This window comes from Oncorhynchus kisutch, linkage group LG22, assembly GCF_002021735.2.
Source record: "Oncorhynchus kisutch isolate 150728-3 linkage group LG22, Okis_V2, whole genome shotgun sequence".
NCBI classification, from domain to species: Eukaryota; Metazoa; Chordata; class Actinopteri; order Salmoniformes; family Salmonidae; genus Oncorhynchus; species Oncorhynchus kisutch.
The window spans coordinates 6293011-6309974 of NC_034195.2; the positions used below are offsets into that span (position 1 = coordinate 6293011).

The 16964-nt window shown below is 42.5% G+C and overlaps 1 protein-coding gene across 2 annotated transcripts in view; it reads right to left on the reverse strand.

Annotated features, from left to right (window-relative positions):
- Positions 1–1530: 1530 nt before the first annotated feature.
- gramd2ab (GRAM domain containing 2Ab) overlaps positions 1531–16964 on the reverse strand; it is a 57903-nt gene continuing 42469 nt past the window's right edge. For both annotated transcript variants that reach the window (XM_020470033.2, XM_020470034.2), the window contains exons 6-12: positions 16217–16315; positions 12611–12682; positions 11868–11930; positions 10149–10329; positions 6016–6109; positions 5269–5376; positions 1531–3140 (exon numbers count right to left, since the gene is read on the reverse strand). In XM_020470033.2, coding sequence (XP_020325622.1) covers positions 3137–3140; positions 5269–5376; positions 6016–6109; positions 10149–10329; positions 11868–11930; positions 12611–12682; positions 16217–16315 — 621 coding nt within the window. In that variant the 3' untranslated portion in view covers positions 1531–3136. The remainder of the gene's footprint in view (positions 3141–5268; positions 5377–6015; positions 6110–10148; positions 10330–11867; positions 11931–12610; positions 12683–16216; positions 16316–16964) is intronic.

Genomic DNA, 16964 nt, shown 5'->3' on the forward strand with positions numbered 1-16964 from the left:
CCCACAGTTGACAGTGCATGTCAGAGCAGAAACCAAGACATGAGGTAGAAATAATCGTCCGCAGAACTCTGAGACAGAATTGTGTCGAGACACAGATCTGGGGAAGGGCACCAAAAAATGTCTGCAGCATTGAAGGTCCCCAAGAACACAGTGGCCTCCATTATTATTAAATGGAAGAAGTTTGGAACCACCAAGACTCTTCCTAGAGCTGGTGGCCTGGCCAAACTGAGCAATCGGGGGAGAATGACCTTGGTCAAGGAGGTAGCCAAGAACCCAATCGCCACTCTGACAGAGCTCTAGAGTTCCTCTGTGGAGATGGGAGAACCTTCCAGAAAGACAACCATCTCTGCAACACTCCACCAATCAGGCCTTTATGGTAGAGTGGCCAGACGGAAGCCACTCCTCAGTAAAAGGCACATGACAGCCCGCTTGGAGTTTGCCAAAAGGCACCTAAAGACTCTCAGACCATGAGAAATAAGATTCTCTGGTCTGATTAAACCAAGATTGAATTATTTGGCCTGAATGCCAAGCATCACGTCTGGAGGAAACCTGGCACCATCCCTACGGCGAAGCATGATGGTGGCAGCATCATGCTGTGGGGATGATTTTCAGCAGCAGGGACTGGGAGACTAGTCAAGATCTCGGTCAAAGATTAACGGAGTAAAGTACAGAGAGATCCTTGATGAAAACCTGTTCAGGCCAGACTGGGGCGAAGGTTCACCTTCCAACAGGACAACCCTAAGCACAAAGCCAAGACAATGCAGGTCTCTGAATGTCCTTGAGTGGCCCAGCCAGAGGCTGGACATGAACCCGATCGAACATCTCTGGAGAGACCTGAAAATAGCTGTGCAGCAACACTCCCCATCCAACCTGACAGAGCTTGAGTGGATCTGCAGAGAAGAATGGGAGAAACTCCCCAAATACAGGTGTGCCAAGCTTGTAACATTACACAAGAAGACTCGAGGCTGTAATCACTGCCAAATGTGCTTCAACAAAGTACTGAGTAAAGGCTATGAATACTTATGTAATGTGATATTTCACTATTTTACTTTTAATATGTTTGCAAAAATTTATAAAAACCTGTTTTTGCCATGTTATTATGGGGTATTGTGTGAAGGGAAAAAAAAATGTATAATCAATTTTAGAATAAGGCTGTTATGTAACATAATGTGGAAAAAGCCAAGGGGTCTGAATACTTTCCGAATGCACTGTAAGTATTAGAACACATCTGCAAACAATAAATGCATACATTTAACCCTCCGGTACATAAGAAAGGGAGTGGGTATTTCATCACTGTGTTTACCATAGTCTCTCCCAACTAAACTAACATCCCACACACTTGTAATAAAGTAACCCCTGCATGGTAAATAGGCTGTAGGTCAGTAGAGGGAGGACCTACTGTTGATGGTCCTCCATTATTTCTTCCAGATGTTTCCATTTCCAGTGTTGGGATCCAGTTATATGAGGTGAAAGGTTGCAAGAGGCACGGGTAAGGAAGTGTGTGCATAAGAGGTCAAAGGTCACAAGAGGCACAGGCAAGGAAGGCTGTTTATTAGTCACTGCTGTCTCACAGTTACGCACGGCACTGCTGACTCCAGCCCTACTGCAAGACAGGGTCGTATTCATTAGGGCACGATTGGACAAATCCAAGTAGTTCATTTAAAATCAGTTTCCCCCCCATTTTGTGCAAAATTAACACGACCCATGTTAGAAATACGTCAGTGAACAAACACCCATACCGACTCACTAAAAACAACATGCCTTTCTGACTCAGTACAAAATTGCACACAAATAAATACATATAGGCTCTAGTAGTAAATACACTCTAGTCTACACAATTCTCTCTGAACCAGCCTCAGATACGCTTTAAAAAGGTGCACCTAGTAGCTGAAGTGGAGGCCATATTTTTCCACACATAATCTCCTATGAAATGCAATGATTAGGTTTCAAGTACTGTACAGTCTCTATAGTACACACCTCCACGTGGAACGTTAAAGAACAGTGAACAGCAACGACATTCCCTGTCAACCTGCGTCTCTCTCGATACCTTCACTGCTTTACTCTGCGTTAGTTCCACTCCATCGATAACATCCATGCAACAGTGTCACAGACAAATGGCTTTACAATTCGGTCAATATCTAGTGTTACATTACATGCAGGCATCGTTTGTCAGGTGGAGAAGCTGCACGCTACCTTGAGATATTCCTAGTCACTTGTTTAAGTTGCACACATAATGTTGAAAACACTCATACACACGTAAACACGCACCCACACTGACACGCACACGTGCGCGCACCTTTCACTTCATGGCTTGTCGACCTCACCTGACACACACGGTACCATGTTTTCAGTTTGCATGACAAGACCGCTATAATTCAGCCGTAACTCTAGCATATCATCTCACAATTCTGACAGGCAGATAAAGTTCTGATGTCTATTGAAATAGCTTCTTCATTAGGGTACAGGAGAGTTCGTGCCTTAGTGACGGTGGGTTGCGGTGGGAACTGTTTGACCAGGTCAGGTTGAGTTCCTTATCGGAATGGAATACCTTGTCTTCAGTCTCTCTGGCAGCAACTCTCCACAAAAGTGTACACAAAAAACACCCACTGGGTTCAGTTTGTTCCTGTTGAAAAAGTCTGTGGAAAAAAAAAAACTCTAAAAATCTCTGAAAAGTCTCTGAAATCCTGAATGCAAAGGTGTCTGATCAGTTGACTGGAATTGTAATTGTAATTCCTTGGCAGTAAAATAAGGACATTGAGGTCAAAGGTCAGGTGAACTTGGTAGGTGAACACAGCCCTATTGACATCTACTCTGTAGTCCTCTACTTCCGATCCTCCTCCATTCTCCTTATTCCATCCTAGTCTCTTGTCCGAGGGGTCCATAGTCTTTCTAGGGAATGACAAGAGGATTATTGACTCACTGGCACCCCCTACTAGGCTGTCTGTTTAAGTGCAGTTTTTGCTTCAGGTCTTGGCTTATCTCAAGTCATTGTCTTCTCATTGAACCAGCAGGGCACTCCTCCACACCTACATGGTGGGACAGGTAAATGAACCGAGTCTCTGTTTGCCCAATCATCAGGAGAACCTCCGTGACTGACAGGACATCTGTCCAATGGGGACGCAGCATACAGCAAGTGTTACCTGGGAGGAGACAAACATGCACGTTGGCATAGCAATAACACTATCTAAACTTGAAGTGGGAATATAATGTTATATCTAGTAAAACATGACTATGCAGCAAATATGACTTATCAAAGCATTCAGCACTCTCTTGAGTTGAGATAGGAAATGAACAAAGGGACTGGGGGACAAAGATTAGTTTTCCGTCTTCTGGGTACATTGATTTCAAATACAAAACCTAGGAGGTTCTCACCCCCTTCCATAGACTTACACAGTAATTATCAAAAGCTTCAATCTATCAAAAGCTCTTGCAGTATGAATGAACAACTTGTCCACCCAAGGATAAATCTAGTACTGAAAGCATAAGCTACAGCTAGTTAGCACTGCAGTGCATAAAGTGTGGTGAGTAGTTGACTCGCAGACAGAGAAAGACAATAGTTGAACAGTTTTCAACAAATTAATTTCTTGAGAAATGAAGGAGACGCAGCAGAGAGAGAGGGAGATAGTAACTAGTTTACCTTTCACTAACCTAATGTGGCAGGCGTAGAAAGATGCCTGAGCGGAGTTCCCGCCTCCGTTTTTCAGAGGAAACACAAGTTAGATTGCAAATACTGTAAAACTGTCCCTGAAAAACGTATGTTAGCATTTTCTGGTGACGCCAGGAGAAGAAGCATAGTTCACTTTTCACCTACTTAGCTAATAATGCAGCTAATTTAGCCTATTCACCGACCTGAATCAAACAGAGAGGAATGCTATCTATGTTAGCTAGCTGGCTAAGGCTATCCAACACTGCAACTCTTCCAAGTCAAGGTAAGCTTTTGGGTTGTATTCATTCATTCTGTCGCAAAACATTTCTGAACGAAGGGACCTAGGGCTGGGCGGCATGCTGCATTTGACTATATACCGGTATTGATGCACGTACCAGTTTGGGTTTTTCCTTTACCTTGTATTACGGTATTTCAATGTATGGTTTGTTTAATGTGTTACGCCACTCTACCGCGTGCAATGACAGTTTTTTATTTTTTATAGTTCACTCTTTTTGCTACTTGCGTCGTCTCTCTCCCGCTCTCCTTCCACACACGCCAAGCCCCACCCCCCGTCACCCAAGGAGAGTGCTCTACCACGAGTCACAGCCACTTCGCTTGCTGTTTACCCGCAGTGACTGTCTGCATGGTCAATGCTGCAGATGCAACAAGATGGTGACAGCGGCGCTGCTTTCCACTTCGCTTCTTAACGTACTGTAAATCCACAAGCATTCTATGATGACACTATTAGCTTGTGCATCTTACTGTCTGCTAAAATAAATTGTGTTAGCCACTAATACTCATCGATAGTTAGCTGGCTAAATGTGCTTAATCAGAGCAAACGTAGCTAGCTAGCTAAATAAATACAGTCTGATACCAGTGCTGGTGTAGACCTAGATCAGCATGTAATTTGTGCAACTTTATATTCTAAATCAGAGAGGAATAGGCAAAACATTAATATTTTAGCTACACCAAGTAAGATAACCTATAATGTAACCTCTAATTAGGGTCCACCGGGAAACACTGACCAACACTTTGGTTCCAACCCAGTTAAAATAACCCCTCCCTGGATTGTTCATTCGTTGTCATGTCAAACAACGCTGTATCCAATATATTCCAACGTTTGGTTGAAGTTTGATTGAACAGTATAAAACAATCAGAATGTAGAAATCCCCATTAAAAAAAACCATTTCAAATGTATGTGTTGCCACCCTAGGGTTATGCATTACTCATGAAGCATATTTAGAACTTGTATTATTCAAAAACCTAAAATACCGTCATATCTGAATAAATTTGACAAATATCGTGATGTGATATTTTGGCCATATTGCATAAGGAGGGACCAACCTGAATTTGTCCAATAGAAGCTCTCCTTTTAGTTGCAACGTCTTGGACTAATGATGACACTCCAGATCAGCTAGATGCAAGCAAGAGTGTGCAAGGTGGTATTGAATGTGTGTCACTGTCGGTCACCTTGATTACTCCAGTTTGTCTCTCGACCTGTGCACCTACGTTATAAACTAATATGTCTTTATGTGTGTGTGTGTGTCACACTCAACTCTCGCTCTCGGGTTGTGTGTGTGAACCAATGCACGTGTATGTGTGTGCCCATGCGTGTCCCTCACCTCTCTCTCATGTGCACTGTCGGGTGTGTATTGAGGAAGGACAGTTGCTGCTCCAGACTACACACACGGAAGGCCAGGTAGCAGGAGGACATGATGAGCAGAATGATACTAAGGGAGACAAGAGACATACACTTTCACCACATTGTTTTCCACACACGTGTACACTGACAGCTATAGTAAAAAGACTATGGATCATTATGTGAGTGACGTGCCATGAGCTTCAACATAGTTTTTTCCCCCCAAAAGCATGCTATAAAATTCATAAAAATCTTAACAGCCATGAAAAATAACAGCGTAATGCCATTTACAAAAAAAATTCTCATGTAAAGAGATGCAAATGTAATATGTACACTAAGTGTAATATGAACTGGTCAGAATTACTATGACCAGCAGGTGGCAGTATGACAGCAAGGGAGAATCGCAATTGCATTGCCTTGGTCGTCACTCCTCGTGTTTCTCAATACCCATGGGACGAGAAGGTCAGAGGGGAGGGACCTCTGACCTTCCCATCCAATGGGTTTTGAGAAGGTGAGGAGCGGTGACACCAGGAAAGAAGTCGATGCAATTCATATTCTTCCTAAGTGCATAGTAACAGGACCTTAGCCCTGTGTGTGATGTGAGTGCATTGTGATCCGTCCGAAGCCTGGTCCCAGATCTGTTTGGGTTGCCTTGCCAACTCCTATGGTGCTCATCACGCCACGAACAGCACCTGGTGAGCAGCACCTGGTGAGTTTGTCCAGTACTCACAGAAGGATGAAGAACTTGAGCAGCTGGTACTCCATGTGGCCCAGCTCTGGCACTGGCTCTGCCAGGAGGATCTTCTCTGTCTCCAGACTCCGCTCTGCACACAACACAACAGACCAAAATGGGTTTGCGTTAGCGTTGAGCTGTTGCTTCTCTATAGACAACACCACAAGAGAGAGCAATGCTGAAAGGCGTTAGCATTAAGCTATTCTGTCTCTATAGACGGGTCGGCTGACAACGTCACAAAAAAATGATGCGCGCACATCGATGAGGCAGAAGGCCGTTTGGCATTGTGATTCTGAATGGTCAGATAGCTAGCAACAATGACAGACGCTGCTATGTGGGGAATCGTAGGTGGCTTGCTACAGCTCGTTGTATCTTGTTATTGATACCATGTCTTGTTTTGCTAATACGGTAAAATAATTGCTAGCTAGCTAACCAACAACTGTAACAATATATTTGAGAGACAACAAGTGCTCACATGTATTTATGTTTTCAATAAACATTGCACAAGTGCCGGTTTTGTTGCTAAACAACCAACCCGTCTTCAGACAACACACCACAGCATAATGGCCTGAGTGTTATCATTGAGCCTCTTCTTTCTCTATAGACTACACATTCAACACAGCGCTGAGTATGTGGGTGGCTAACACGGAACCCAAACCGGCTGTGCGCATGCGCTATCGTACATACATTTATTTTGCCCCCCCCCACACCAAACGCGATCACCACACGCAGGTTAAAATATCAAAACAAACTCTGAACCAATGACATTAATTTGGGGACAGGTTGAAAATCATTAAACATGTATGGCAATTTAGCTAGTTAGCTTACACTTGCTAGCTAACGTTAATTTGTCCTATTTAGCTAGCTCACTGTTGATAGCTAATTTGTCCTGGGATATAAACATTGAGTTATTTTACCTGAAATGCACAAGGTCCTCTACTCCGACAATTAATCCACACATAAAACTGCCAACCGAATTGTTTCTAGTCATCTCTCCTCCTTCCAGGCTTTTTCATCATTTAACTTATATGGTGAAACTTTCATTGTTTTACCACAACTACCGGCAAAACAGTTCGTCCTTCAGTCATCCACGTGGGTATAACCAATGAGGAGATGGCACGTGGGTACCTGCTTCTATAAGCCAATGAGGCAGGGAGAGGCAGGACTTTCAGCGCACGCTCGTTGGCGACTTTCGCAGACGCTCGTTGGCGACTTTCGCAGACGCTCGTTGGCGACTTTGGCAGACGCTCGTTGGCGAGCAATAATTTAATAACATGGATTTCTAACTGTATTTTGCAACGCTCACGCACGCAACGTGTGTAACAGTATGACTTTAGACCGTCCCCTCGCCCATACCCGGGCGCGAACCAGAGACCCTCTGCACACATCAACAACAGTCACCCACGAAGCATCGTTACCCATCGCTCCACAAAAGCCAAGGGGGCCCACTACTTCAAGGTCTCAGAGCGAGTGACGTCACCGATTGAAACACTATTTAGCGCGCACCACCGCTAACTAAGCTAGCGTTTCACATCCGTTACACGTGTCCGGTCTGGTCAGCATGTAACAGCTATGCACAACTGTCTGTCTCCTATCCCAAGTCTGACACCAATGCAGCAGGAATTAAACTTGAAGGCAGACACGTTGGAGAAACTCAGGGGATCCATTTACAACCTTACTTATTTACAACCTTACTTAGCCTACACAAGACCCTTTAAACCATAATTGTTTCTTTGTAGTGGTGCTTCCACATAGAAAGTAACAATACTAGTCTTGGAGCTAGTTTTACAGTCAGATATATTTTGTACATTTGTATGTGTTGATTGTACATTTCATTCTAGCCATCTTTTTTAACAGGGCTGGGGTTGGCCTCGACAGGGTCTTGTTCATTATGTCACGCTATGGAAATGTTTTTGCAACGGCAAACAGAAAATGTGCGTTTCTTATTGGACAAGTCAAAGTAGTCTCTCCATTTTTCAGTCCACTTTCTTCAATTTGGTGCCTAATGAACAGGAACCTGCTAAAAACTCCACACAGCGGGGCTTTTAATGATCTGAGAGAAGGTACAATTATGTATGAAAGGAGAAGTCTGTTTCCCGCCACTCTGAGGGCACCTCTCATACTTCTAGAACTACAGGGACAACCAGAGATACTGGAAATAATGACGAGATGCTTGTGTCTTCGCCCTAAAAATGGGTTTTGTTGTCCACAGAGCAGAACAGTGGGCTGTCAAGCTCCCACCTATTCCTGTCTTTGAAATTGGTGGATACATCTCGTTATTTGAATACTTTTTTGAACTCTTCGATGAGGGGTGTTGACGTCAACCGCCTGTATTCAATGGAGAGTGAGATGCTAAGCTAGCCTCACGAATATGTACAGAACTTCTCGAATTTCAACAGGGACAACTCCGATGTCAAGTGTTTTTTTCTCAAAGTTGCCGGGATGTCACGTGCATCACACTTATATCAGTACACTTGTAACAACCTAAGCATTATGCTCCTTTATTAGAGTAAATATGCCTCACATATCAAAATGGCAATAAAGGTTTATCTTGACTAAATTCGACACTCATTGATAAACTCCTCACTGGCTTAATAATTAATGCTATAATCCTGCTATTCTACACATTTTGCCATGGGGCGGAGAGAAGACTTTGCTATTTCATAACTCATTTCAAGCATTTTTCTTCTTCAGTTTTACCGCTAATTTGCTGCAATTCTACACATTTTGCCATAGTGAAAACTGCAAACGTTTGCCTCCACCCCATCTAAACTGCAAACGTTTGCCTCCACCCCATCTAAACTGCAAACGTTTGCCTCCACCCCATCTAAACTGCAAACGTTTGCCTCCACCCCATCTAAACTGCAAACGTTTGCCTCCACCCCATCTAAACTGCTTACTAGAAGTTTAGATAGCTGGCCACTAGACTCATTTACCAATCTGCTGACGCTGATGCACAACCACATTTTTGAAATGGCACCTTGTGTACTCTATTCCTCTAACTCTCAAGGAAAAGTATGTTGAGTTCAAATGTGAAAATAAATATTCCTTTTATTAATTGTTCCCGGGCCTATAAAAAAGGAGGGTGGGGAGGCACCAGTTGTCCATCTCTGCTCTAAGCCAGTAGAAGGGAAAGAAGAAGAAAGAAGTTGAGCTCATACAAAAATCATACAAAAACAGCTTGCGTGTGGAGGAAGGAAGAGATATCGGCTAATAGTCCTCTTTTCTGTCAAGAGTTATTTCGGTACCCGTCTGTCACGAGAGACTACCGTCAGGCACAGAGAACCAAAACAGAGCCTAGCTTACATTTAAATGTTAGTCATTAAGTATGTATGGTTTAGTCATTTAGCTAAGTTAGCCTGTTTCTGTTTTAGTTAGCTTGTCGTTGCCCGTCTGTTGTTGGATAAATAAAAAAAAGTCAGTCAGTCAGTCAGGCACCCATGCAAGCTACAACTGAGCTGGGTCTATTCAGAGCCTGCCACCTCTGTGTGTGTGTGTGGGGGGGGGGGGCTGTTTGTGAGAGTGCTGACAGTGTGATGGATGAAAGGTTGCCTCTGTGGATCAGATTACCGTCATCCCAATCCTAACCTAGGCCATAAAAGGGCTGGAAAATATCTGACCTTGGACCAGTGGTTAGGTTATTGTCCACTGGATACCTGCTGTATGATTTAGGCTTTGAACTCAGACCTGACAGAGGTCCTAAAACATGTACACCATTTGTAGGACTTGACAACAGCAACCCTCCAGTTGCCTGCTCATTTCCTTTTAGACTTTCCCCATAAGACCCGGGATTCAAAGTTTCGAACTGGCAACCGTCTTGTGGCCAGGTTTACCTCTCTAACCTCTAGGGGCAAGCAACATCGAGAGTTTCAACCACATAAGTATTGAAAAACTCAAAAGGAAGGTTGCGAATACTTTTGTTTGGACTGATTTGTTTGTCAAAATCTATTTGTGGACTGGAAAAAGGGCAGTTATTTCCAAATATATAGGTCCATTATAATTTCTACATACTTTCTATCAGGCTTTAGGCGTTTATGTGCAGCCTGGAGTCATTTTTTTATCCAAAATAATCCTTTCCAACCCAAGAAATGTGTCGCCCCTTTGAACATTGATGATTGAGCGGGCCTTACCTTTGATCTTACTCTTCAATGTCAGTGGAACCTCAGTGGGTAGGTAGGGGGTGTCCACTGCGCTCAGGCTGCTGGTGGAGTTCCCCAGGAGGTCTGGGAGAGAGGAGGACACGGACGGAATGGACGGCTTTCTCCTCCACTTCAACACTGGAGGGAAGTCATTGACCACAGGGAACTCATCCTGAATGAGGGAGGAGAGGAGCAAGGGGAAGAGAGGAGAGGCCCGCAGAGGAAGAGAGGAGATGAAGTTGAGAGAGGCTGAAAGGAAAAGGTATCTTTAATTACGTTTGGGCGATATAATTACAATGTTTTTGGTTGGCACGTTAGGGATTGTATTGCCTAAGCTTTGTTAAATTATCACGTTTGGGAGAAGTGAAACAGTGAGTGGGCATTCTCTTTTTCTATATATTGGCCTTTTTTTCCCAGCGGCTGTTATTAATTTGGATATGTTTGTTTTTTTGTAAACGAATTGGAACCTACCATTATGCCAGTGAGTAAAAAACAAGATCAAGAGGAGAAAAGGCTAGAAGGGCAGTTCGAGTTTGAGGTCCCTTTTAAGCACTCACATCACTGAGTGGATTATTATTGCTTTAGTAGCTCTGACTTTCGCCTGAGTAAAATAGCAGCATGCTAAGCTTCTTAATATCCCGTGATGCCCTTAACCCATGATGACGGCGATCAAACAAAAAAGGGTCTACTAAAGGATTAAAAACAGCAGTTTGAGGCACTCCGCTTATCTTATTCTTAAGAGGACTTACAATTGACAAGGAAGGCCAGAAGCATGCTTCAGTGTATATACACCGAACAAAAAATATTAAAGTGTTGGTCCCATGTTTCATGAGCTGAATTTAAAAAAATCCCAGACATTTTCCATACGCACAAAAAGCTCATTTGGCACAAATTTGTTTACATCCCTGTTAGTGAGCATTTCTCCTTTGCCAAGATAATCCATCCACCTGACAGGTGTGGCATAGAAATAATCTGATTAAACAGCATGATCATTACACAGGTGCACCTTGTGCTGGGGACAATAAAAGGCCACAGGTGTCTCAAGTTGAGGGAGTGTGCAATTGGCATGCTGATTGCAGGAATGTCCACCAGAGCTGTTGCCAGATAATTTGATGTTCATTTCTCTACCATAAACTGCCTACATCGTCAAAATCCATAGATTAGGGCCTAATGAATTTATTTAAATTGACTGATTTCCTTATACAGTATGAACTGTAACTCAGTAAAATCTTAGAAATGATTGCATGTTGCGTTTATATTTTTGTTCAGTATAGTAGTGCAATTTACAACTATGAGAGTCACGTTGAGTAATGTGTAGGGGCATAAAAATAGACATCTTTAACAAATGCCTAACTCTGACTTGCATAATTCTAACACGACACTACATGACCCCATCTATCTCTTTGACCCTACACACACTTACTATAAAGTACAGGGATGCTGTAAATTGCACATTGCCAAGTTCAATTGATGGTCTTTGGCAGCTAGTCAACAAACAGTAGCAGATGGATCTAGACTGTTGTGTAAAGCAGGGTTGGTTGCACCACAACTGTTTCCTGGGTGCGAGACTGTGTTTTGATCTCTTGCTAACTCCTTGTCACTCCTTCCATGTTTGTAAGAGAGCAGAAACCGCTTGGCACCCAGGCTACCATATCTATCCTACTGTACTGCACCCAGAGTAGTGTCGTTGTGTGTACTGGCTGGGCTTACCATAGATAGTGAGCTAGGCTCCTCCAAGTACTGCTTCAGGCTAAGGCTTTTCTTCCCATTCACCTAAGGAGGAAAATAAGGTTACATTGTAACTACAGTAATTAGTAGTTCTCTATTGTGTAACTACACATCAGTATTGATATCCACGATATCTGCTCAATCTCACAGACCATGGATGAGATAAAGAGGTCAATGGATCTCGACCAAAACAATGGAAATGCCATGGAAACGAGTGGGGGGGAAAGATCCTGAATCGCCTCATTGCCCCCAAGCAAAATTAGCCCATTCAAGCTATTGTTTAGGTGTATTTCACACTATGTTGAGGTAAAAATCGGTGTATAATGCTTGTATGGATGTCAACCCCAGTACATGTACATATCATCATCTACATTACAGTAAAATAACATCTGACTGCCACCATCTGTATGCTAGCTATGCCATCAGCTTACACGAACGGGAGCTAGCATTTAGCAACCACTTTTTCTAAACCCGAAAAAGGGACAACTTTCTAAATGTTATGCACTGAAAACAGCTAAATGTATCCAAACGGGACTTTAGTAACCACATTGTGGGCCTGTTACAATACGGCAATCATGATGGATTTGGCAAATATCAACTTGGTTAGTGTGCGCCCATCCGGCAAACTTCTCACCCCCAAGGTCTGCGTTCCACTGACCTTTTACCGCATCTACGGGTATACTAAAGTCCCTTTGACAATGGCATATTGTGAGGTTATTCCGCACCTGAAGGTGTGTACAGATCCTCCTGAGGACATCGTAGACACTGTCTCGGGACAGCAAGGACACAAACACATACTGCAAGAGAGAAAAAGACACTTGGGTTAAAAATAAAAATAAATCCACTATCTTTGACGGTCTATTACAGCCAATGTGAAGATGCACAGGTTATCAACAAAGTTAGATTTCTCACTTGGTAACTGACATTTTTATGACATGCAATGACTGAGTAGCTTCAGCCAATCAATCCAGCTGTGCACTAGATAAACGAAACAGACAATAGGTGTATAGTAAGTGTTACCCATTCCATTTCTTGTGTTGCTTTAGACCCCTATTCCCAAAACACATTTAGTCATTGAAGTTATGTGAGAGCTGTCTCCCCCTACTCAGCTTCTCTAATTCATGAAAGACAAAACAAAGCCAGGTGGCAGTCAGCAGCTTTAGCCATCATCACTAAGGGCCGTAAAACCACATAAAAGGTGTTTGCTGTGTCAGGAGCCCTGTTACATCACACCACTAACTTGTAGAAGAACGAGAACAGACTCTTGAGTTACCGTTTGAAACAAAACGCAAGCACCCTGATCGCTGTACATTCCTTTTTACGATCAAATGTTTTTATTCATAATAATAACTGTTAGCAAACAAGAATACAGATGCACAGAATGAAGTTACAACCCCCCCCTCCCTCCCCAACCCAATCCCACCACACCAAATCAAACAAAACAAAACGAAGTTACAACCCCCCCCCCCTCCCCAACCCCACCACACCGAGGACCCAATGGATCTAATTAAATAAAGAAAACAACCAAACAAAACGAAGTTACAACCCCCCCTCCCCCAACCCAATCCCACCCCATTGAGGACCCAATGGATCTAATTAAATAAAGGAAAACAACCAAAACTCAAAGCAATACATCACGAAGTGATTAAGTAGCAAGAAGCCATTGGGTCAACGTGTCTTCTATAGCTCCATGAATGCAAGCTATAGACTACTCCATATAAATCACATCCAAAAATATTAAGATCCATCGAGTGTGGAGGCTTCCATCAAACAGAAATAATTTTTGCTGGCCGTTGTGCCAGCAAGAAAAATGGGCTTCTGACCCAGAGATAAATGAAGTACAGAAAAAGTTAATTCATTTACAAATAAACTGCTCATATCCTCAAAGCAAACACCTCTGAAGAACTGTATATAGTCAATAAGGTGAACATGGATGTGACCTTTGACCTTTCAAGGTCCAATAGCACTATTTTTTTATCTGAGTAACCTTAGTGTGATTGTTTTTCCATTAAAAAAGTAAAAAAGGAACAAAAATAGCTTTGAGCAAAGAGCAATTTCTTTCTATTATTGGCAGAGAGGATCGGAACACTTTCTTATTGGTATATTAACACACATTTAATGCCTGGTCACCAAAACTCCATCCCACAGATGCTCACAGTTCTATTCCTACCTCATAGTGTGGAAATACAGGTAAATCACGTTTTTGACTGAACCTGGGCCTTTAACCTGATATGTTGTATATTCTCAAATCAGAGCAGTGTCTGTTGAGAACAAACTACAGGTACAGTAACTGCCAAAATAAAGGACACAAAGTGTCTTAACCACCTAGAGTCCGCGCCCCGCGGAAATCGCGAGAGTCACGAACATGATGGTGTTCTCCGTTTTGCTCTACGACCCCCCACAAGCGTTTTGGGATTCGGCATGGCCGATCTGCCAACTTCTGTCTGCAGCGTCCAAACAGTTTGACCTACACACAGGTCAAACTCACAAGGCCTCACAAGACTCGTCTGAAGGTCACCCGGTACCAGTAAAAGACAATTATTGAAGTACAGTACTAGTCAAAGGTTTGGACACCCCTACTCATTCAAGGGTCACTTCTACATTGTAGAATATTAGTGAAGACATCAACACTACACAATAGCACATATGGAATCACGCAGTAAACAAAAAAGTCCAAATATATTTCAGATTTTAGATTCTTCAAAGTAGCCACCCTTTGCCTTGATGACAGCTTTGCAAACTCATTCTCTCAACCAGCTTTATGAGGTAATCACCTGGAATGCATTTCAATTAACAGGTGTGCCTTGTTAAAATTACATTTGTGGAGTTTCTTTCCTTCTTAATGCGTTTGAGCCAATCAGTTGTGTTGTGACAAGGTAGGGTTGGTATAGAGAAGATTTGGTGATAGACCAAGTCCATATTATGGTAAGCAATTTGGCCATGAAGGCCTGATTCATGCAGTCTCCTCTGAACAGTTGATGTTGAGATGTGTCTGTTGCTTGAACTCTGAAGAATTTATTTGGGCTGCTAACTCAAATGAACTTGTACTCTGTAGCAGAGGTAACTGTGGATCTTCCTTTCATGTGGCAGTCCTCATGAGAGCCAGTTTCATCATAGCTCTTGATGTTTTTAGTGACAGCACGTGAAGAAACTTTCAAAGTACTTGAGATGTTCCGCATTGACTGACCATGTCTTAAATTAATGATGGACTCATTTCTCTTTGCTTATTTGAGCTGTTCTTACTATAATATGGATTTGGTCTTTACCAGATAGGGCTAAATACAATTTTTCCATTAAATCATTTTTGTATATATTTATTTTGATACTTCAAGGGGTCTTCAAATTCAAAATCAAATAGCTAAATTATCCTCGGTATGACCTTCTTAAAACACCATCCCGGAGTCCATCTTCACTGTTGACTTTGAGACTGGTGTTTTGCGGGTACTATTTAATGAAGCTGCCAGTTGAGGACTTGTGAGGCATCCGTTTCTCAAACTAGACACTCTAATGTACTTGTCCTCTTGCTCAATTGTGCACCGGAACCTCCCCCTCCTCTTTCTATCCTGGCTACAGACAGTTAGCGCTGTTCTGTGAAGGGAGTAGTACACAACGTTGTACGAGATCTTCAGTTTCTTGGCAATTTCTCACATGGAATAGCCTTAATTTCTCAGAACAAGAATAGACTGACGAGTTTCAGAAGAAAGTTCTTTGTTTCTGGCCATTTTGAGCCTGTAATCGAACCCACAAATGTTGATGCTCCAGATACTCAACTAGTATAAAGAAGGCCAGTTGTATTGCTTCTTTGATCAGGACAACAGTTTTCAGCTGTGCTAACATAATTACAAAAGGGTTTTCTAATGATCAATTAGCCTTCTAAAATGATAAACTTGGATTAGCTAACACACCGTGCCATTGGAACACCGGAGTGATGGTTGCTGATAATGGGCCTCTCTAGATATTCCATGACAAAAATCTACCTTTTATAGCTACAATAGCCATTTACAACATTAACAATGTCTACACTGTATTTCTGATCAATTTTATGTTATTTTAAATGGACAGAAAGTGTGCTTTTCTTTCAAAAACAAGAACATTTCTAAGTTACCCCAAACTTTAGAACGGTAGTTTATATACAGTATATATATTTAATAAATATGTTTTTATAGTGTTTGGACATAGGCGTCCCAAAAAAACACTTACTCGGCCTGCTCGAAACTCTTCTATGAAGAAAAAAACTCTTAAAGTGTTAGGGTTAACACCTAGATAATGCTAGCTGTCTGTGAGTGGTAGAGCCATATTGCATTGTGCTGCTGTACTATGCTGAGCCATACCTTCTGGCTGGTGTCCACAGTGATGGCCAACCCGTTAGGTACTAGGCCTGCTGTCCTGTGTTTCTTCACCAGCCGTACTGACACCACTGGAATGGCCACCTGTAGAGGAAAAGCAAACATGATTAGCACCTGTACTTCATAGCCTAATAGCATAGCATCCCTTTACTCCCGCAGCACTAGGAGAGCCAAGAGCGTCATGTTGACTAAAAACAACTTTTTAAACTGTCCCGCCCCATCCTTGATATTTCCTAAACTTTACCTCAAAAAATACACTCAAAGCACAGTAATATATTTAACTCAAAAACCATAGCGGCCGTCAACGGCCTTTCTTATCTAACAATAATATTTGTGTCAATATCGCAAAATTGACTAACTAATAAACCTGTTGTCGTATTTGCATGGCTATTGTCACCAAGCAGAAACCGGAAACAGGGTATTCTGTCATTTAAATGTTTATATATTTGGGGCAGAAAAGCGATGATGTCGAGGTGATTGAAATAAGTAAACAGCAGATATGTTTGGTGCTGTCGATGTTTGATGCTGTGAAACTTCAGGATTCGTTCTCAGATTAGCAAGTCATGTCATGATAACTTGGTTGGTACAGGTGAGAGCATCAGCGGTAGAGCTCGAATGATTGCTCTCGGTCTCTTTGAAATAGTGTTTAGCTGTATATACTGTAGTCAGCTAACTAGTTGTTTTGTTTTGAAGAGGAACATGGAGGAAGAGCAGGTGGAAAAGGGACAGGAGG